Here is a 23,884-nt window from a genome sequence, read left to right as displayed (position 1 = left end):
GAGGCTGATACCGATGCAGTCAACAAACTGTACGTGGAACAATGCGTTAAAACGTTAAAGAATCAGCAGAAAGAATCAGACGAGAAGCTGACTGCGTTCGAGAGGGACGTGCGAGCTTTACAGACTGCGATAAACGAGCTTCGGCGTGCGATTAACACTAATTCAGAAACGGCTATCAACCTGTAATGAGCGGCTGTGGTGAACGGTTTAGGAGCGGCTATTGTACAATTATTAAACATCTGCAAAGGTTTATCGAACGGGTTGGGAACGGCTATCGAACAGCTATAAACGGCTATCGATCGGCTATCGAACGGTTATCGAACAGCTACGAACAGCTACGAACGGCTATCGAACGGCTATCGAACAGCTATGAACGGCTATCGAACGGCTATCGAACGGGCCAGGAACGTCTAGCAACGAATGAAAAAACGCACGGTGATACTCGAGGCACACATCGTTTGATCGACGAATCGAAACAACGATGGATCGGCGATCGGGAATAACCGAGGAAGCGAAGAAACAACATAGTTTAGAGAAACGGCAGTTGGTGAACGAATTGCACGCGCCGGCGAGAAAAAATTTTCCCCGAAGACATGTCATAGTGCGGGGATACGATGACCTGTGGCAAGCTGACATCGTCGAGATGCGTCCGTACTCTCGTTTCAACAGAAATTACCACTACATACTCACTGTCATCGATGTGTTGAGCAAGCACGCGTGGGCCGTACCACTCAAGAGTAAAGGCGGAAGCGAGACAGCTGACGCTATCGCTGAGATAATTCGAAATAGCAAAAGATGTCCGAAAAACTTACAGACTGATATGGGGAAGGAATTTTATAACGCTGACGTGCAATGGCTCATGCGGAAACATGACATCAATCACTATTCTACATATCCAGTATTGAAGGCATTGATCGTTGAGCGATTCAATCGCACGCTGAAAAACGACATGTGGAAGATGTTTACGCTGAACGGATCTTACAAGTGGATCAGCGCGTTGCCGCGACTCGTATCGGATTACAACGCGCGCAAGCATCGAACGATCCGTATGCGACCCGTCGACGTTACTCCCGCGATCGCTGAAAGACTCTTGGCTACTGTGTACAATCATGTAAATATCGCAGGTCCGGCGAAATTCAAAGTAGGTGACTCGGTACGCGTTAGCAAGTACAAGACAGTTTTTGAGAAAGGTTACACGCCAAATTGGACAACCGAAGTGTTTAAAATTGCAGAAGTACAACATACTCATCCCGTAAGCTATCTACTGGAGGATTATCGCAAAAAATCTATCGCTGGAGCGTTCTACGAGTACGCGAATTCGCATCGCGCGAATTATCCGGACGTGTATCTCGTGGAGAAAATACTGCGTAGGAGGGGTAACGAGGTTTACGTGAAATGGTTGGGATTTGACAATTCGCACAATTCTTGGATACATAAGGACAATGTGATTTAATTCATACAAATTGTATTTATTTTTAAATTTAAGAAAAAATATGTACAACATATAAAAAATATACATGAAATATATAAAATACAAAAATCTTTATTAATACATCCTTTCCAATAATCGTATATAATACAATATATGAAATACATATACATATGAGATACATATACAAAAATAATATTTCTTTATAGTATAATATCTTACATTATATCACATACTATATTACATTACATTATATTATAAGGGTATCCTATAATGTCCCCATGGTAACGTGTCGGTCGAATCAGGTACGATATACCGCTTGTCATCGTACGGACTCAGAGCAATTTTCGTCTCGCGGACGGTATACACTTTGTGTAATTTCGATCTTATGCAAGATTGCTGTCGTGTCATTTCTATTTCGTCATTCAGACACCGCGTGTAATCGAATGTTATCGTTCTCGCAACAACGTTACTTTTGACACCTTTAACCTTCTTCGTATCCTTTTTCCCGTCCACTCTCACCGCGTACATTTTTGCTCTAAGCCCGACGAATTCGGTCATTATCGCGCCGTTATTTTCATCTTTCATTAAACCCGGTACTTTTTTATTCACGAGCGGTATACCGTACGCGTTATCAATTGGATAATCGCTCGTATCGAAACTAGCGATATCACGTTTTATATTTTCATAGACATCTTCGCACTCAATGTGGTATATAAGACTGTCTGTGTCGGTGTACATTACCCGGCATTTATCACGATATAGCGGTGACATGTACTCATGATGAAATTCGTACAAGCACGTTTTAGAAATGTCGAGTATGCACATGCCGACATAGATTGGTTTATAAAATTTCACTTCAAGTTTGCGTAATTCTATGGCAAACAAATTTTCCGAAAAGACGCTTCTACTATGAAAATTTGGTTTCGCTATCATTGCTTCTGCTCCGTATCGTCCGTCCCACTTTGTTAATAATTTTACATCGACACGATTACGCACATTTTCCATCGTCTTGCCAAATACTGCGTTATTCATCAGTTTATATACATTTTTTTCAAAATCATTTTTCGCGAGTGTTCTAAACTGTGTATTTAATTCGATATAACTGCGAAGCCACGGAGATTGTGTAAATTGTAATACGCGATGTATTTTTGTAACGCGAAGGCCGTGTCGCTGTAGGTATACATTGCCGTAGGTTACGGTAGTGTATCACGTAACGCTTCTTATCGTATAGCGTTGCGAGGAGTTTGTCTTGCCGCTTGCCGGGCGGCTTGTCGCGTGTCAGGCAAAACGGTAGGTCAGTGTGCGTATCGTGAAGATGTTGCGGGTACTCGAGATCGACTTCGAGGATATAACCCGTAGGCGAATCTAACGCGATCGATGCTACGTCAAAATTCGACACGTCGTCGACCCATCGAAAATCGGCATAGGGCAACGGTTGACACATTGCCCATCCGTACAAATTATTTACATCGAAATACATCAAGTACGACGATGGTTTCGATGGATCGTACGATTGTTGCATGTACTTGTTATTTTAGCGCGCGCGTATCTGTTGGAACACTGACTCAGACCACCGCGTATACCGCGTTCGATAAACATGACCATGTCGATGTCGGTAAGCAATTCGAACGTAATCTTTGTATGCTTTAACATGGCATCCCACGTGTATCCGGGAAGAGTATAATAATACGCGGGGTCGAGTCCGTAACTTTTGAACTATCGCGAAAGTTTTCAAAAATATCAGCTAATAACAAGACGTCGATTTTCAGGTACAAATCGTTATACTCGCCTAGCGTTCGAATGGAGAATCGCGTCCAGATGTTCTCGGCGTGTGCGTAATCGCTCTCGGATATAGTTTCACCGGTCAAAGAACTGTAAAACGATTCGCGCGGTGGTAAACACGTATCTTGCAACCTATCTACAGAGTCGACGTATTCGTACGGAAAGACGCCTTTCCGTGTTAATAAACTGAAATTTTCTGCAGATAAATTTTGAAATTCTGATTTTAAAATTTTGAATTTGTCTTTGTCTAGATAAGATGCCAATTTGTCGAGACTTGCCGTAAGAAATTTGTACGAATCGATAAAACTTAATTTTATATAATTTTTCCAATTGTCTTGTGCAACTTTAACAGTTTTTGTAAACGATATATATTTTTCCTTGGTTATCGGAAGTAATTCGATTTCCCCTTCGAACGCTGTGGCTATACCCTCGATAATGAAATGCGCGTCGTAACCTGATAAATTGTGAAAGACTATCGGAATATATAATGATTCTTTGTAATTTAGATTGCAATTTGAGTGCGCGGGACCCCTATATCGTCCGGTCAAATGACAATGATCGCGTACGCGTGTATCGTCTTCTTGCGTAAACGGTTTTTCGCAAATAGTATGGCAATGCGTTGCGCTGTGAAATTTTTCCCACTCGTCCGATGTTAAATTTACCATGGAGACATTTGTAGTCATTAAAATAGTCTTTACACGTAACGCTAAATTTTTAAGTTCTTCGGCGAACCACGCGATACAATCAATACTGCGGCGAGAATGGTACGCGGATAACGAGTCGTCGAACGAACAATGCATATAATACGCTATACTAAATACCTTATGATGCTGATAATTTTTTTCTTCGTCAGTCTTTGTCAACGCACATTCCAAATCGGCATAGATCACAAATGGAAGTCGCTCTTTCCTGTTGTAATTGTTGAACTCGAGCCACTTGTCCTTATCGCTCGGCAATCGGATAGCGCAGTCGTTTATTTTTCCGCAGTCTACCGTATGTGACTGCAACTTGTCCTCCGATCCGAAATAGTGCAAGCATCTGTAAAAGAATATTTAAATTAAAGATTTATACAATGCATTATATTTTATAATTACATAAACTATTTAAATTATACGTACCGATCACAGATATATTTCTTGTGATCCTTTTTACTCAACTGTGAACTGACAAGTCGCGATAGATTTTTGATCCATGCGAAATGTCCGACGCTGTTACCGTCTTCCACGTACAACATGTTGACGTGCTTATCTCGTTTCTGCTCCGAAAGACGTATTGGGACAATGCTGTTCTCTTTCTCGATGCTGTACACGTTGATGGAGATATTGTTTATATGTTCAAACTTTTTTAGTTAGTTCAACGTCATCGGAAACTCAATATTTTGTACATTTAACACCGTCGTATAGTGGGGATATGAAGATTCCCGATTCGTGTCTCTTTCAGCGGGGTATAGAGCGGCCACCACTGCCCACGCGAAACACGCATTGTCTCTGGATTGTACATTAATTACAACTCTCTTCATCATAATTTCTCGCGGCAATTTAATATAACATCCCGCGCGCATAGGATTATACTTATTTATATTTACAGTTAAATTCTGTATTCGCGACAATGCCCAGCCACTATCGCATTCTTGAAATTCTTCTAGCAATGTTAGGGTGGGCTCGATAACGCGGCGCTCGTACCACTCGTGTAAATCAGACGTGCGAAAGAGTTCACAGTTTCTCGTATTGATACTTTTATTCGCACGCTTATCACCCGACACAAATTCACCGTTGAATATAGTGTTCACTTTTACACTGTTGTGTCTTCTTATAACGTCTTGCACTTGCTCGAGCACGATGTCTTTGGCATCCTCGAGAAATTGACGAGGTTCGATATGGTTTGCGTTAATCACAGCACCGGTCAGAATATGGTTATCGAACGCGGTATCAATCTCGCGCCACACAAGTTCATTTTGATGCGCGCTACATCCGGCACCCGCGTTATTGTTACCACTGTAATTACCACCACTGGGCATAAACTGTCTCCGCAATCAAGTCTTTGCACCTTCGAGTCGCGCGATCCGAGCAATCAGCGATTGTCGATTCCCGATCGATAATCGTGGCCGTTTGATCCGATTTTGCTCTTCCAGCGACTCGATGTACTCGTTGCATCGTTGTAGCCATGCAAAATATTCGCCCAAGGTGGCAATTTGGTTGGATTGCTCCACTAGGTCGCGTTCAGTCTGTTCGATGTTTTCCATTTTATATATAATCACACAATATATAATCACACAATATATATATATATATATATATATATATATATATATATATATTATCACACTTTCTGATAGAACACTATACTTTCTGACAGAACACTATACTTTTTGACTATACTTTTGCTATACCGACGTGTCGATGCGCTTTCAAATCACGTACTATGATCTGATGCGCTTCGATCCTTCTTATATTCAACCAACAAACTTTCAGAGATTGTTGGAGGCACAAAAGAAAAAATTTTTTGTAACTGAACCTAGGGTTGAAAATGTGTTGTTATCTCGCTATGATTCACAGATTGCTCGAAAAGGTCGGACTCCGAAATATCTCAAAAATGTGTTGTTATCTACGTATTTCCATTCGCCCAATCCTTCAAAGAATACTTCTATTTATATTGTGTATGTTAAAAAAATATAATGAAGAGGACTCTGCTGCACTAGAGTATCATTTCTTTCGTTGCTCTTCTGTGTTTCGGTAGTCTTGTGCAATGGCTGAAGAAAACGTAATTATCATCGACGATGATACGGTGACTGAAGAAAACGTAATTATTATCGACGACAATACGGATGATGATTACGATTATTGGATGGATCCAGTTGTGGCGGAGAGGATGGAGATAGAGAGAGGGGAGAGAGAGAGAGAGGAGAGAGATGGAAGATGATGGATCTGATATAGAACCCTTGGCGAAGGACAGTGATTACGATAGTGACAATAGTGACGATATTCTTGATGAACTGTTACAAAAGAAATAGCGAGATTTAAGCATACCTGAAATAATAACATTCAACGAAGCAACAAAGATATGTTGCATTTCCTATTACTATATGGAAAATGGATCAAAATATTGTATCGAATGCTTTCTAAGAGTACCGTATCAGTTTGAAGAAACTAGTTCTGTTCGAGAACATAGAACCATAGCTTATGTCCATGTGGAAAATATGTCATGCACAGGGTGCAGAAAATGTTTGAATCAAATATTGGCCTGCAACATGTGCCCTATTTGCACAAATTAAAATAGATGAGTCATGGATAACATTGTAAGTATCTTTTAATTTATTATATATTAAAAGTATTTTAAAATAAATTATTAAATAATTTAAACTAATGAAATGCATATGTTTTCTTCTGTTTTCAGAAACGGCTTCCCCAACATAGCCCGCCGGTCTATTTTATATATTATTATTTTTCTTTTATATTGTATACTTTTTATTAAACTCACACATACACACATTTAAATAAATTATATATATTTTTAATTGTAACAAAAAAATTGCAATTATTTACACGCCTTTCTCTTGCGCTCTCTCTCGCACTAATTATAAGTCTCGCTATCGTTCTCTCTCGTACGCGTTCTTTTCGCACTCTTATCGTTCTCTCTCACACGCGCGGCAAGGGTACAAAGCAGCCGAACATCAGCAATAAAAAATAAATAAATAAAAAATAAATAAAGAAGAAAGAAAAAAGAAAAAAAAGGTTCCAAGATCCAATCCTTCAAAGGAATATCGCTGTTTATATTGTTTTATTGTTTATACTTGTCATAAAACATCCAACACGTCCCCAAGCGTCCCCCGCCCCGCAGCCCCCGCGCCACCGAAATCCCGCGTGACGTCATCCCTGATAGGACCTGAGTTAGAACCCGCGTGACGTCATCCCTGATAGGACCTGAGTTAGAACCCGCGTGACGTCATCCCCCTCCATCCTGCGTGACGTCATTCCCCCGCGCCGCTGAGATCCCCTCGCCCCTCACCCCCCTGAGATCCCTGCGTTAGAACCGGTCTAGTACTAACTATTAATAATGGACAAAATACAGTGAATAAACAACAAAAGGAGGATGCAGAATTAGAAGGTTTAGAAGGAATATTTCCTTTTCAGACTCAAACAAATTTATATTCTTTTGATCAAAAATTAGCGAATAAAAAATTATCGAGAGACGTGGTAAATATTTTTAACTTTATGTTTATGTCTACTACAATCGAAATAATATATTATTATTATATATAGTACATTTTATAATACAATTTAATAATGTAGAAACCATTTTTTATTATTAATTATCTTTTAAGTATAGTTATTTAATTATTATATTTTATTATTATTTATCTTTTAAGTATAGTTATTTAATAATAAGATATTTATTTAAATATTATATTTGTTTTTATAGTTAATACATTACTTTACTTCGATTGGAGGAAGAGACTGCAAAGAAATGACCACAAACATACTTAAAAACATTTTAACTGATAGTGTGGCCACTGAATTTAGTTGGGACGGCCGAAAAGAAGAATGTTTTCGTAATTTACATATACTTAAGGAAATTATAAGTTAGTTCTTCTAAATGTTCTTATACATTAACTAGTTTTAGATTCTATGTGAAATGTCATATATTTTAGGAGCAGTAAGACGTCGATGGCCAAATGAAGATTTAATAACAATAAAACCAATAATTAGCAGATGGCTAATAAATGCTAAGCTCAGATTATCGAGATCTACGTAAGTGTTTATTATATTAGTGACTATAAGAGGTATTTAATTTCAAATAACTGTATTTAAAAGTTTATTCTCTTTAAGGTCTAAGAAATTCGAAAAGGAATCTTTTAAATGCACTGATGAGAAGAGAAATCCACTATATCATCTGATGAGAGCTCTTAAAACAAAATCTCTGTCTTAATATAAATGTTAGAAGATATTAAATTGTCATTTAATACCTGAAGACAGAGCTTCAACAACGTTTATTTCTTTTTTTATTTAAAAAAATATTTTCTTATTCTTATTCTATTTTCTTATTTTCGTTTTTATTCCTTAATATTCTTACTGCTTAATATATTATTCATTATAAAATTGCATTTGTAATGTCTTTTGTTGTGTTACTCATTATAAAATTATATTCTTTTAATTTTCTGATTTATTAGAAATTATATGTTTCATGTGCAACAATAATTATTAATTTTTTTATATACCTTTTATCACCTTATGTTTTTTGTAATTTTATATTTATTATATACAATTAGATCTTATATAATAAAATCATCTCTTTCGAAAATATATCTTATCTTTGTCTTTCGCAATTATAAATTTGTATATTTACGTTATAAAATGAAAAGTGATAAAATAAGGAAAGGAATAACAAAAAATATATTGATTTGTTTCTTCATCATATAAAAATAATCTTGTTACACAATGCCACCTCCCCCCGGAAAAAACTCTATACAAAAAAATACGAAAAACTACTAGTATAATATAATAGTTCTTCAATAATAATGTATTATTGAAGAACTATTATTATACTAGTAACTTAGTAGTTTTTTCGTATTCCTTTGTAGTTTTTTTTTTCGGGAGAGGGGTACGGGTAACAATTGTCAGATACCTTTATGCAATGTAATTAAAATGTTTTGCAAAACATTACAGAGACGTTTGCAAAATCTCTAGAAAATGTTTGTGCAACCTTTCATAAACGTATTTGTGACAAAATAGCGGGCATTTTCACGTATCTAAGATGTATATGAGACATTTTTGAGATCTTTTTTGTAACACTTTGCGAAGGTCTCTGAAAGGTATTTGTTGAGTTTTGTGCTGTGTGGGTATGCCGTGAAATTTATGCTGCAGCTTTCGCTACACTACTATAAACTATAGCCTTAGAAGGAAATCCTTGTAAAGAAAAATATTTCAATAATGTAAAATGTATGAAGCAACATTTTCTTAAAAATTGAAAGTAAATTGCTTTTTCTAAAGTGGTAAATTATTCATATATCATATCTTATATTTTTTTTTACTCATATCACGATATTCCAATGAATATCGTTAGAATGCCTCATTGTCAGTATAAATATCTCGTTTGTATCGGAGAGACGAAAAAAATACATATTATGGTTACGTCTCATGGAAATGGGCGATGAAAGTGCCTATTATATTATCGATATAAATCTTATTTCGATGCTTTTGAGGCAAAGAATGTATTATGAAAATATTTATAAATATTATTTATTAATTTTACATTACATCAAACAATTTACATAAAATATTTTATATTAGCTTCTGATTATATCGATTTGAACGTCGTGCATAGTTTGTAATTTGTAGAAAGTTATATGCAAATATCCTTTTTATTGTACTAGAACATAACATTGCGCGCGCTACGCGCGCGCCATTCCAGATATTAAATGAAATCACAATAAGATCTCTCTATCTAATTCTTTTTTTTGTCTTTTCTATAACTTTTAATAAAATATTTAAAAGAATATTAATATTATAATGTTTAAAAAAATAAAGAAATTAATATATATTTTAATAGGCTTCCGGTTCCGGAGAGTGTGTGAGTGACAGGTGTGAGAGTGTGCGGTCAGAGAATTGTGAGAAAGTAACGGTCAGAGTGAGAGGAGAATCTGAGAGTGTGGCGTGGGCTGCAAGGGAGAAAGAGAAGAGTGGCGAAGGAGGAAGCGGAGGAAAGGGGAGTGGAGGCTAAAGAGAAAATACAGAAGGAAAGAGGCAGTGAGGTTAGGAGGTAGGGTGGCACGTGGAGACGGGAGTGTAGGAAACGGGTGCAGAGAGTAGAAGGCAGGTGTAGAGTCACTAGGAAAGACACTAGGGAAGGTGCTGTCGGCGGGGACAGTTCGCTTAGGCCATAAAGTCTGTAAGAAGCAAGGTAGGATAGCGGAAGATAGTTCTAGGTAGTGATAGAATTTGAATAGTGAAGAACGGAAAAGAGATGGAGGATGACGGTAGAGAGGGAAAATTAAAAGAGGGTGAGGAGAGAAGATTGGGAGGGGAAGAGGGAAGGAAAAAAGTAGGAAGGCCAAAGAAGATAGAGGAGCTGGGCAAGGAAAGGAGAGGTAGTACAGGATGTATTGAGGACTTCCTAAAGAGGAAAAGGGAGGGGGCAGGAGATGAGGAAAAGGAGGAGGATGAGTGGACGTTAAGGAGGAGTAGAAGGTCGGAGAGGTTGCGGGAAGAGGGGATGTGGTTGGAGAAGGAGGAAATAGGTAAAATGATAAATGAGATGGGAGAAAAAATGATGGAGAAATTTTGTGAGGAGTTTAGGAATTTGAGGTTAGAGATATTGCAAAGGGATAAAGAGTGGAGAGAGGAAAAGAAGGAGATAGGGCTAAAAATGGAGACTATGGAAAGAAAAATAAAAGAGTTAGAAACCAGATTGGGGGAAAGGGAGAAAGAAGCAGAGGGAGTGGGGGTGGGGAGTATAGGAGGTTGCATAGGCCTGGATGAAGCGACAGTAGATAAGATGAAAGGAATAGGTAGGAAGATAGAACTAAAGGAAAGAGAGGAAAGGAGGAACAACATAGTGATTCGTAGATTGGAGGGGGGAACAGGAGAGCCGGAAGTGAGGGTGAAGAAAGTATTTGAGGCCATAGGGGCGGAGGTAAAGATTGAGTGGATTAGGAGGATTAGGGGGAAAGAGGGGGGGAAGGGGAAATGGTGGTGGTAAGGCTAGGAAGCAGGGAGCAGAAGAGACAGGTGATGGAGAAAAAGAAGGAGCTAAAGGGGAAAAAGATCAGAATAGATGACGATCTAACGTGGGCTGAGAGGAGGATGAAATGGAGAATTGGGGAAATAGCGGAGGAAGAAAGGAAAAAAGGCAATAAGGTATGGACAGGGTACGGAAAAATCAGAATCAATGAGTGTTGGTGGAGATGGGACGAAGAGGAGGGGAGACTTAGGAACTGGAAGGGGGAATTAAGGGGAGAAGAAATGGATAAGGGGAAAGGAGAGGTAGTGAATGGGGAGCTGAAGATGTTAGAATAGATTATGAGGGGGAGAATAGAGATGAAGGGGGAAGAAAAACGAAGAGGAAAGAGAGGGAAAAGGATAGGAGTGAGGGCGAAAGAAAAGGAGAGGGAGGGAGGAAAGGGGATAGAGGAAGAGAGGGGTGGAAAGTAGGCTTCTGGAATGTAGCGGGGGTAAAGAATAAGGAGGAAAGGTTTTGGAAAGAAATTAAGAGATGGGAGATTGTAGTAATGGTGGAAACTTGGGTTGATGGGAAAAGCTGGGACAGGGTAAAGCGGATGTTACCAAAGGGTTATAGGTGGGAGAGACAATTAGCGAAGAAAAAGAGTAAAAAAGGAAGACCGATGGGGGGGATAATTATTGGAGTAAAAGAGGAGGGGGGAGTAGTCTCGGTTATTGAAGTAGAGGAAAAAGAGGAAGGGGTGTTGGCAGTAGAAGTATGGGTGGGCGAAGAAAGATGGAGGATAGTAGGAGTGTATGTGAAGGGAGATATGAAGGAAAAGCTAGAAGCGTTGGAGGGATGGCTAGAGGAGCAGGAGGAAAGCAAATGGACAATAATAGGGGGTGACTTTAACGCGAGGACGGGGAAGTTGAGAGGAGGTGTAGAGGAGGGTGAGGAGGAAGGAAGAGTAAGAAAATCAAAAGATGGAAAGGTTAATGAAGAAGGAAGGAAATTGATAGGGGGACTAGAAAAAAGGGGATGGGGAATACTGAACGGAATGGTGGAAGGGGACGAAGAGGGGGAATTTACATATACGGGGGGAAGAGGAGAATCAGTGATTGATTATGTGGTAGGGGAGGAAAAGGTAAGGAAAAGGGTGGTCAGGATGGAAGTAGGGGATAGCGTGGAGTCGGATCATCATCCAGTGGTAGTATTTTTAGAAGGAAAAGGAGAAAGGACAAAGGGGAGAGGATGGGGAAGTAAAGAAAGAAGGGGGGGAGATGGACAACAGGAGGAGGGGAAAAAATAAGAGAGGAGATAGACTGGGAATTAATGAGAGATAAGGGAGTTGATGAAGAGTTGGAAATGAAAATAGGGAAGATAGGAGAGAAATTGAAGGAGTGGGAAAGAGAAAGTGGGAAGAGGAAAAGGGTAGGATGGTGGGATGAAGAATGTGAGGGTAAAAGGAGAGAAGTGAGGAGAACATTAAGAGAGTGGAGGAAAAGGGGAGGGGAGGGGGAAAGGTATAGGAAGGAGAGAGCGGAATACAAGTTGCTATGTAAAAGGAAAAGAGAGGAGGAAAACGAGAGATGGATTAAAGAGGCGCAGAAAGTAAGGACGGAAGGGGAGGTATGGGGGATAGTTAATAAGGAGAGGAAAAGGAGAAAAGGGGTAAATGAGGGGATAGAAGGGAAAGAATGGAGAGAGTATTTTATGAAGTTGTTAGGAGGGGTAGAAAGTAGGGTGTTAAGAGGAGGGAAGGGAGGAAGGGCAGAGGATGGAGAAGAGGATCTGAGGAGAAGTGAGATAAGGTATGTTTTGGAGAAGTTGAAAAAGGGGAAGACGGCGGGGGCGGACGGGGTGCCAAATGAGGTATGGAAGTGTGGGGGCGAAAGGATAGATGAATGGATCTGGGGCTTCTGTAACAGGGTTTGGAGGGGAGAAGGGTGGCCGGAGCAGTGGAAGGATGGAATAATTGTTCCTTTAGTGAAAAAGGGGGCAGGAGAGAAGGTAGAGGACTATAGAGGGGTAACGTTGATGCCAACGCTATACAAAATATATGTGGGGGTGTTAACGGAGAGGTTGAAGGAGGAGATGGAGGAAAAAGACATGGTACCTCAGAATCAGACAGGTTTCAGGAAGGGGATGGGAGTAATAGACAATATTTATGTTTTAAATTTTCTGGTGAATAGGCAGCTAAAGCGGAAAGGTGGAATGGTGGTGGCGACGTTTGTGGATCTAAAGGCGGCGTTTGACTCAGTGGACAGGGAAGTGTTGGTGGAAGCAATGAGGGGGAGAGGGGTTAGGGAAGGATTAAGGATTAGGATAGAAGAGGTATATAGGGAGACAAGGAGTAGAAAAGGAGGAGGGAGGAGGAAGACGGCAAAGTGGAGATGGAAGGGGAAAGAGATAGAGGAAGTGAAGGAATTCACATATTTAGGATATAAGATGCAAAGGAACGGAGGACAGGAGGCGCATGTGAAAGACAGGGTAAGGAAGGCAGGGGCAGTGATAAGACAGGTGTGGGGGATAGGTAAAAGGAGATTTATGGGAGATTGGAAAAGAAGAATTTGGCTGTGTGAAAGGTTGGTAGGAACGGTAATGGAGTTTGGTGCAGAAATATGGGGGTGGAGGGAATGGAAAGAGGTGGAGGCAATGTAGGAAAGATGGATTAGGTGGACGTTAGGGGTAGACTGGTGCACACCGGGGTATATGGTAAGGGAGGAAACGGGGAAGGAGAAGTTTAGGATAGGGACGGGGAAAAGGGCAGTAGGATTTGAAAAGAAGCTGGAAGAAGGGAGAGGTGGAGGCTTAGCGAGGAGATGCTTTGAGGAAATGAAGAGGAAGATAAGAGAGGGAGGGGAAATGACAGGGTGGGAAGAGGAGAGGAGAAAATTTTTTGAGGACAGGGGAAAAGGAGTGAAAGAGATGGAGGAGAAAAGAGGAAGGGGAGAAGAAGTATATCATGGATGGGAGCAGAGGGATAGAGAGATGCAAAAGGAGGAAAGATGGGGAAGGATTAGAGATTCAAGGTACAATAGATGGTATGGGGAGGTGAAAGAGGAGGGAATACCGGCATATTTGGAAAAGGGATGGGGGGAGAGTAGATGGAGGAGGGTGATAAGATTTAGGCTGAATAATGAGATGAGAGGAGCGAGATATTGGGAAACAGAAGAAAGGAGGAAGTGTAGGCGATGTGGGGGGGGGGTGAGGAGACATGGGAACATGTACTGGGAGAATGTAGAGGAGAAGGAAAAGAGGGGAATTGGTGGGAAAGAATGGAAGAGATTTTGGGTCAGGAAGGGGATGGGGAATGGTGGATGAGGGGGATAGAGAGTGAAAGAGAGATGGAAAAGGGGGAGCAGGGAGGAGAGGTGGAAGGAGAGGGTATGGTGAATGGAGGGGAGTGTGTGGAGTGAAAGAGAATATGTGGAGTATGTGGGACCGGAAGTCGAAAGTTAGGGATAGATCTCTCTCTCTTAGTTAGGTTAGATAGGGTAGTTCGTAAGTTAGAATGTAAGGCAGACATAAGCCGAAGATAGTAATAAGTTAGTAGTAAGCAAAGCGAGCGGTTGTCGGATAAGCGTTGTCTTCCCTGCGCGGTGAATTACAGCATAGGTGTTAGGTTTCTGCTGTACGATTTATGGTGTATTTTTAGTTTTATTTTTAGTTTATTTTTATTTTTATTTTTATTTTTTCCATATTTCTTTATCTTTATTTACACCTTGATTTATTGTATTATATTGTATTCATTTTTATTTTTTGTTTTTATCTTATATTTTCTTTGTATTTTCTTTTGGTTTAGTTGGATTTGCATGATTCTGTATTTATTCTGTGAAAAGGTTGTAAGAGGTTCGGGTACGCTCCTCGAAAAAGCGCCTTCAATCCCCAAGGGGACGAATAAAGATATCTATCTATCTATCTATATATTTTAATAATATTTAATATTATAGTTAAATTAACTTATTATATAACATTAATAACATTAAACAATATTAATAAAATTAAATATATAATATTAATATAAATAATAAAATAATATTAAATAATATTAATCAAATTAAACAAATATTAATAATAATAATTAAATTAAATAAATAATATTAATAAAGTTAAACAAACAATACTAATAATATTTATTAATATTGAACAATATATTTAATAATATGAAAAATATTATTATCTAATATTATGTTCCTTCTCCATTTTTATTTCTGTTTCTTTCTTTCTTTCCCTCCCTTTTGATTATTCTTATTTTTCTTCCTCTATAATTTTGAATCAAATCCTTTTTCTTCTCTCTCTCTCTCTCTCTCTCTCTCTCTATATATATATATATATATATATATATATATATATATATTTATATATACAGGGTTTAGCAAAAGTGTGGAAACCCCTTAATATTTCGAAAAATACGCATTTAAAAAAAAAATGTTTCATACAAAAGTTATAGGGTTTTATGTGGCGCATTACACAGCAACATTATTATGACCTCGAATAGCGTTGTCAAGGTTATGTGAAGGTCACCTCCAACTTTTTAAATGGGACACCCTATATGCTTTTGCATATTCTTGTAGCTTATCTCGAGAGCTTTCCAAAACACTATAATTAAGTTAGTTTTCATTAAGTACTTTCCGAGTTATGAGGCTTGAAATCATTTCTTAATTTTACATAAACCATGAAATATCTAGTAAAATATTCATTTTTCGATTATCTTACCTTAATACTTTTATGTACAAAATAATGAGAGGAATCAATTGGTGTAAAGAAAAAACATAGTTGTTTTTAAGAAAAAATATGTAATTTGCAATTAACAATTACATTTTTTTTTTCGAAACAATTATGTGTTTTCTTTACACCAATCGATTCCTCTCATTATTTTGTACATAAAAGTATTAACGTAAGATAATCGAAAAATGAATATTTTACTAGATATTTTATGGTTTATGTAAAATTAAGAAATTATTTCAAGCCTTATAACTCGAAAAGTACTTGATGAAAAAATACTTTATTATAGTGTTTTGGAAAGCTCTCGACATAAGCTATAAGAATATGCAATAAAAAATAGGTGGTTCCATTTAAGAAATTAAAGGTGTCCTTGACCTCACCTTAACGATGCCATCCAAGGTCAAACCAATGACACCATCTTATGTTCCCCTCAAAACCGCACAATTTTTGTCGAAAACGTTTTTCTCTAAAATGCTTAGTTTTTGAAAGAAAAGGGGTGTACGGGTGGTCTAGGACACCCTGTATATAAATAATTGTACGTATAAATGTATTATTTTGTTTTATCATTTAAATTTTATTTAAACAGAGATTAGATTCGGTTTGTTGAAAATTAATATTAGCTTTTATTTTACATTATTATATTAAAATCAATTTTATAGATTATTAAATTAAAATTAACTTAATTTTTTTATTGCATTAAAATTAATTTTATTTGGATTTTCAGTTTGAAATTAACTTTGTTTTGAATTGTATTGAGAATGTTGTATTGAATGTTGTAATGTTGTATCGAGAATGGTTTCATAATTACAATTTACATATATAATTTACATATATAATTATAATTTACAAAGATGAGATTTAATAAGAAATCTGTGTATATATGTGTACATATGTATATATATATATATATATATATATATATATATATATATATACAGGGTGACCCATTTTAACTTAGGCAGCCAAATAACTCGAAAAATAAGCAAGATAGAGAAAAATGTTTTAGACAAAAGTTGTATGGTTTCGAGGGGGCCATAAGATGGTATCATTGGTTTGACCTTGAAGAGTCATTTGAAGGTCACGTGAAGGTCACTTCAATTTTTTTAAATGGAACATCCTATATATTTTTGTACATTCTCGTAGCTCATCTCGAGAGCTTTCCAAAACACTATAATTAAGTACATTTTCGTTAAGTACTTTTTGAGTTATGAGGCTTGAAATAATTTCTTAATTTTACATAAACCGTAAAATATCTTGTAAAATATTCATTTTTCGATTACCTTACCTTAATAGTTTTATGTACAAAATAATGAGAGGAATCAATTGGTGTAAAGAAAACACATAGTTGTTTCGAAGAAAAAATATGTAATTTGCAATTAACAATTCCATATTTTTTCTTAAAAACAACTATGTGTTTTCTTTACACCAATTGATTCCTCTCATTATTTTGTACATAAAAGTATTAAGGTAAGATAATCGAAAAATGAATATTTTACAAGATATTTTACGGTTTATGTAAAATTAAGAAATTATTTCAAGCATCATAACTCAAAAAGTACTTAACGGAAAGGTACTTAATTATAGTGTTTTGGAAAGCTCTCGAAATATGCTACAAGAATGTACAAAAATATATAGGGTATTCCATTTAAAAAAATTGAAGTGACCTTCACGTGACCTTCAAATGACTCTTCAAGGTCAAACCAATGATACCATCTTATGGCCCCCTCGAAACCATACAACTTTTGTCTAAAACATTTTTCTCTATCTTGCTTATTTTTCGAGTTATTTGGCTGCCTAAGTTAAAATGGGTCACCCTGTATATATATATACAGGGTGACCCATTTTAACTTAGGCAGCCAAATAACTCGAAAAATAAGCAAGATAGAGAAAAATATTTCAGACAAAAGTTGTTTGGTTTCGAGGGGGCCATAAGATGGTGACAATGATTTGACCTTGAACAGTCATTTGAAGGTCACATAAAGGTCACCTTAAATTTCTTAAATGGAATACCCTATATATTTTTGCACATTCTTGTAGCTGACATCGAGAGCTTTCCAAAACACTATAATTAAGTACCTTTTCGTTAAGTACTTTTTGAGTTATGAGGCTTGAAATAATTTCTTAATTCTACATAAACTGTAAAATATCTAGTAAAATATTCATTTTTCGATTATCTTACCTTAATACTTTTACGTACAAAATAATGAGAGGAATCAATTGGTGTAAAGAAAACACATAGTTGTTTTTAAGAAAAAATATGGAATTGTTAATTGCAAATTACATATTTTTTCTTCGAAACAACTATGTGTTTTCTTTACACCAATTGATTCCTCTCATTATTTTGTACATAAAACTATTAAGGTAAGGTAATCGAAAAATGAATATTTTACAAGATATTTTACGGTTTATGTAAAATTAAGAAATTATTTCAAGCCTCATAACTCAAAAAGTACTTAACGAAAATGTACTTAATTATAGTGTTTTGGAAAGCTCTCGAGATGAGCTACAAGAATGTATAAAAATATATAGGATGTTCCATTTAAAAAAATTGAAGTGACCTTCACGTGACCTTCAAATGACTCTTCAAGGTCAAACCAATGATACCATCTTATGGCCCCCTCGAAACCATACAACTTTTGTCTAAAACATTTTTCTCTATCTTGCTTATTTTTCGAGTTATTTGGCTGCCTAAGTTAAAATGGGTCATCCTGTATACAGGGTGAGCCATTTTAATTAACGCACCCAATTATTTCGGAAACAAAGCATTTTAGAGAAAAATGTTTCAGACAAAAGTTTTATGGTTTCGAGGGGGCCATAAGATGGTATCATTGGTTTGACCTTGAAGAGTTATTTGAAGGTCACATGAAGGTCACCTTCAATTTCTTAAATGGAACCTACTATTTGTCATTGCATATTCTTGTAGCTTATCTCGAGAGCTTTCCAAAACACTATAATTAAGTACCTTTTCGTTAAGTACTTTTTGAGTTATGAGGCTTGAAATAATTTCTTAATTTTACATAAACCGTAAAATATCTTGTAAAATATTCATTTTTCGATTATCTTATCTTAATACTTTTATGTACAAAATAATGAGAGGAATCAATTGGTGTAAAGAAAACACATAGTTGTTTTTAAGAAAAAATATGGAATTGTTAATTGCAAATTATATATTTTTTCTTCAAAACAACTATGTGTTTTCTTTACACCAGTTGATTCCTCTCATTATTTTGTACGTAAAAGTATTAAGGTAAGATAATCGAAAAATGAATATTTTACAAGATATTTTACGGTTTATGTAAAATTAAGAAATTATTTCAAGCCTCATAACTCAAAAAGTACTTAACGAAAAGGTACTTAATTATAGTGTTTTGGAAAGCTCTCGAGATAAGCTACAAGAGTATGCAATGACAAATAGTAGGTTCCATTTAAGAAATTGAAAGTGACCTTCATGTGACCTTCAAATAACTCTTCAAGGTCAAACCAATGATACCATCTTATGGCCCCCTCGAAACCATAAAACTTTTGTCTGAAACATTTTTCTCTAAAATGCTTTGTTTCCGAAATAATTGCCTGCGTTAATTAAAATGGCTCACCCTGTATATGTAGATGTGTGTATATTTGTATTAGAGTATCTCATCAGTATTTTTTTGTTACACCTTATATTAACAAATTTATGTGTCTACAATTTTTTGTTTAATTTTCTATAGTAACTATAGAACAAAACACATATCTGTATATAACAACGTAAAATATTAAACGTGCAAGAGTGAGTTTTATGAAGAGAATATATTATTTTTACGAAAAAAATGTCGCGATTGACAGGAAATGGATCATCATCAACTCGTCATGAATCTACTCAGGTTGTTAAAGATAAAACTTAATTCTAAGGTTCAATTTCTGCTACAGAACATTCAATTGAGTGAGTTTGTCCTTCTTCTCTTTTTTATATTTTATGATGAAGACTAAATTTTCTTTTCTGTTAAAATGGTTTTGTAAATATTGTAAAAAATAATATTATAATCACTATTTATATTTGTTCTTTACTTGTATTTCATATATTTTAATTTTAAGTAATAATGTTCTTTCATTTATTAATAAATTACACATTGGTTAACCATCATAGAATAATATCTTTAAATCTTTGTGTATTTGTCTTATTTTATTCATTTTCATCTATTTAAATTGTCTAATATTTATATTAAATTTGTATTTTTTATATATTAAAGTTTTTGTAATTAATTTGTACAGATTAACACATAATAAACAAGAAATATCTATTTTAAATGAAAAAGATGAGATAGAAGTTATTAATTTTTCCTCGAATGAAATGTTGGAAATGGTGCAACTGGAAGATTCGACTGTGTAAGTTTTTATGTTTTCTATTTTAAAAATATAAATGTTATTTATATTAAAAGTTAATAAATTTATTTGTGTAGTAATTCTAATATTTTAAATCTCTTATTTAATGTTTTAACTTTAGGACTCTTTTTGACATCTTGTGAGATCGTGACGTCAAAGACAAGAAATGATACGCTGAGAATTTTTGCATGCCATTTTCAAATAGAATATTTACATAAAATGACAGTTTAGATCACTTCAAAAATGCTCCGAGTATTATTCCTTTCCTTTGAAAGTTAATAAAAAAAGAGCCATAAAATGAATATAATATAAATGTAGATTTATGAGAGATACACACAAGAATTCTTAGTGTGTCATTTCCTAGCTCTGACGTCATAATCTCATAAGATATCGGAACGAGTTTAGAAGCCTTAAAAAATAAGAAGAAATATTAATTTTGATCAAGAATATTTCAGAGAAGTAATCGGTTTTATCGATGAAATCGACGGACCAAAAATAATTGGGAAAGCACAACATTATAGATTATTAAAATTTCTTTTAAATAATAATAATAAACATCGCATACAAATTGTGGCGTGGAATACAGAAATAGAAAGAATCAAACATCATTTGCAGCCGAACCGAGTAATAAATTTAGAATTTATATTTAGAACAATAATAATTAACAATAATTATAAGAGTAATTTAACAAAAAACAACTTATCATATCAATAAATAAAAATAGAATAAAGCAACTAAAAACTATAACTATAAATTACTACTTAATATTTAATAATTTTATTTCTAATCTAATTTGTCTTAATAACACTCTTGCACTTAATAGATAATTCATATTGACGGAGCAAAAGCTAGAAAGCCAAAAGTTGCGGATTTTAATCATGGTACTTTACCATACGAATTAATTATTCGTTCGAATACTATAATAAATAATCTTGGCATTTTTAATTTAAAAACGAAGATTGATGCAGTAAAACCTAAATTGATTAATATTTCGAATATTCCAGAGTATTTAGATACATGTATTCGTAAGTATTAAAACGACATTTAGTGTCAATAATAGTCTTGTATTTATATGTATATTATATATCAAGATAATTATCTAATTTGTACATGATTATAAAAATATTATATATTGTATATAATTAATTACATGAAGTCCAAAACTTTTTCTACATTATAAAATATGAATATCTAGATATGGTAAAAATTATACTCCAGTTTTATTTTTAATTATATTATTAAAATTGAAATAAATTTAATATAAAAATATTTTTCAATTGTAATAGGATTTCTACATTATAAAGTACGAATATTTAGATGTGAGAAATTATAGTCGAATTTTATTTCTAATTAAATATACTATTAATTGAAATAAATTTAACGTGAAAATAAATTATTTTTCAGTTATAAATGGATTTATAAAAACTAACTTTAATACATTTACTAATAATTTAAAGAGTTATGGTTACGGATCAATCACAGACGGGACTTATAAATTGGAGGTACAAATTACAAATTACGAACATGAAAATTATTATAAGAAGGGAGAGCATGTTCAAATTAAGGGATATGTGAAAGTTGCAAGTAAGATAATTTTATCATAATTTTATTATTCTTAATTTTTTTATTTTATTTTTATTTTTATCATTAATTTATAAATTGATTTTTTAGATGAAGTTTTCTATTTGGAGGTAGAAAATATATCTGACATAAAAGTATCGGACGAAAAATCAACGATATCTTTCGCTCAATGTTTAAAGGGTACAAAGCCAATCACAAAAAGGACATATAGTGATAATACAACTGAGTTACCAAAAAAAAATTTTTTGTACATAAGGTTATGTTTTGAATTGAAAGACGTTGAGAATTTTATTACTTAGTAAGTATATATATATATAAGTATATACATATATATACATATATATATATATATATATATATATATATATATACATATATACTTGCAAATTAGAGAATTGTTTGCGAATGTTTATTGATTTTAAGTTTATTAACATTTGTTCAAATTATTTTTTATTTAAAATTTGCTCATTATAGAATAAATAAGGAAAGTCGCAACAAGCACACTCTTCATTTGGCTTTATAATTACAATCAATTTTTTTAAAGTAACAAGCACACTCTGACTTTATATTTACAATCGATTTCTTTGTGTGCTACGATAGTTATGTTACAAGAATGTTTAGATCATCTGTGAAGTTAAATTTTCTTATGCAATAAGATTATTATGTTTAAAATATATTTCAATGTTTTATAATAAAATGTTTGGATTAGATTAAGACAGAACACACCTTGCTATATAACTGTATATATTTAAAAGAAAGAGATTTACAAGGAAGGATGTACACGACGCACGTGTGTACGTCCTGACGCGTGGAGGAGGAAGCAGGCCCCGGCACCGGAAGAGAAAAGCGAAGCGTTACACGTGGGGCGGATCGCGAAACAGGGCGCACGGAATGGCGCGACTTACAAAGATGAATCCCAACCCCCACAAGAAGGGCGGATTGATTAGCAAACCTATTTTTGCTCTAACACTCCTCCTATCAATACGACCTAATCGTTTGATACGAACTAAACATAATTCTTTGGATTAATTCTTTGGATTAAGTATAAATCATATGCACTAAATTCTATCTTCTCCTTAAAGTTATTATTCTTTCAGACCTAACAATCTAACGCACTCTTCGTGCTTCGCTTTGGTTAAAGGCTTTGTCAATATATCTGCTGTCATTTTTTCAGACGGCAAATAATTCACGCTTATTTCTCCTTTATCTCTAATCTCTCGCGAAAAATGATACCTGATATCGATGTGTTTACTTCGGCCATGAAACACTTGATTTTTATTCAACTCTATCGCGCTTTGGTTGTCACAATATATCTCTGTTGCGTCCACTACGCAAGATTTAAAACCTATATGATCTAATAGACGTCTTACTATAAATATACTATTTCTTTACATACTTCAGAGAGGGCTACGTATTCAGCCTCCATCGTGGATAGAGCAACAGACTTCTGTTTCTTTGATTCCCAACTTATCGGGCCGCTGACTAACATAACTACATTTCCGCTACATGACTTACGATCCTCTATATCGCCAGCCCAATCCGAATCCACATAAGCTCGCATTTTCTTACAGTCTTTAATATACGTTATACCATAATCGATGGTGTGTTGCAAGTATCGAAGCACCCTTTTAGCGAGTTTCCAATGGATCTCTTCTGGGTTCGTGCAAAATCGGCTTAATGCACTAGCAGCAAATGCCAGATCCGGGCGTGTCGCATTCGCCAAGTAGATTAAGCTCCCTATTAGCTCTCTATATGGCTTGTGTTTCATGCTTATTCTTTCTTCTTCTGATTGCATCCCTTTCGTTAGCTTTTGGTTTGGTTCAAATGGGGTAGATATTGGTTTACAATCTTCCATTCCAAACGTTTGCAACATGTCTGTGATGTATCTCCGCTGCGTTAGCCTCATTTTTCCCGTAGGTCCATCTCTTTTTATATTTATTCCGAGAATATCATTCACAGGACCTAAATCATTCATCTAAAACTCATTTCTCAGGACTTCTTTTAGTTTTTATAGTTTATGAAGGCTCTTGGATGCTATAAGTAAATCATCTACATAAATTATAATAATTACTCTGTCATTTTCATTTGTACTCATGTATACGCAAGGATCCACGTTGCTATTCGTCATGTTTATTCCTTTTAGGTAATTATCTAATTTTTCATACCAACATCGACCCGCCTGTTTCAGGCCATAGAGTGGTCTCTTCAATAAACAAACCTTGTCCTCTTGTCCTTGAACTTTGAAGGCCTTAGGCTGCTCCATGTAAATTTCGTCTGGTAAGTTGCCTTGTATGTAAGCGGTCACAATATCCATCTGATGTACATGCATCTCCTCCTGAACGCATC

The 23,884-nt window shown here is 35.2% G+C and overlaps 1 protein-coding gene and 1 long non-coding RNA gene across 3 annotated transcripts; one reads left to right on the top strand and one right to left on the bottom strand.

Annotated features, from left to right (window-relative positions):
* Positions 1-1,913: 1,913 nt before the first annotated feature.
* On the bottom strand, positions 1,914-6,401 carry LOC145976372 (uncharacterized). The gene is made up of 4 exons (XM_083107434.1): positions 6,343-6,401; positions 4,333-4,515; positions 3,781-4,252; positions 1,914-1,967 (listed from the first exon to the last, which is right to left on the bottom strand). The coding sequence occupies exons 1-4, from the start codon at positions 6,399-6,401 to the stop codon at positions 1,914-1,916; spliced, it is 768 nt and encodes a 255-aa protein (XP_082963560.1).
* Positions 6,402-19,350: 12,949 nt separating this feature from the next.
* LOC145976245 (uncharacterized) lies at positions 19,351-20,975 on the top strand. 2 transcript variants are annotated; one of them, XR_014440224.1, is made up of 4 exons: positions 19,351-19,517; positions 19,847-19,960; positions 20,413-20,581; positions 20,781-20,975. It is a non-coding gene; the product is annotated as an uncharacterized LOC145976245 (long non-coding RNA). The 2 variants fall into 2 exon arrangements; XR_014440225.1 differs by having other exon boundaries at positions 20,403-20,581.
* The last annotated feature ends 2,909 nt before the right edge of the window (positions 20,976-23,884 follow it).

This window comes from Camponotus vicinus, unplaced genomic scaffold, assembly GCF_025532165.1.
Source record: "Camponotus vicinus isolate PSW18456_S1 unplaced genomic scaffold, iyCamVici1.0 SCAF_8, whole genome shotgun sequence".
NCBI lineage: Eukaryota > Metazoa > Arthropoda > Insecta > Hymenoptera > Formicidae > Camponotus > Camponotus vicinus.
The sequence above is the reverse complement of the archived record's forward strand: the minus strand, read 5'-3'. Positions and strand labels throughout refer to the sequence as shown.

Coding starts and splice junctions, on each gene's coding strand:
- LOC145976372 (XM_083107434.1), bottom strand. CDS start 6,401: ATGGACATAAGCTATGGTTCTATGTTCTCGAACAGAACTAGTTTCTTC. Junction 4,516..6,342: donor AGTTTCTTCAAACTGATACG/GTACTCTTAGAA, acceptor CAACGTGTACAG/CATCGAGAAAGAGAACAGCA. Junction 1,968..3,780: donor CGCAAGAAGACGATACACGC/GTACGCGATCAT, acceptor CGTCGGGCTTAG/AGCAAAAATGTACGCGGTGA.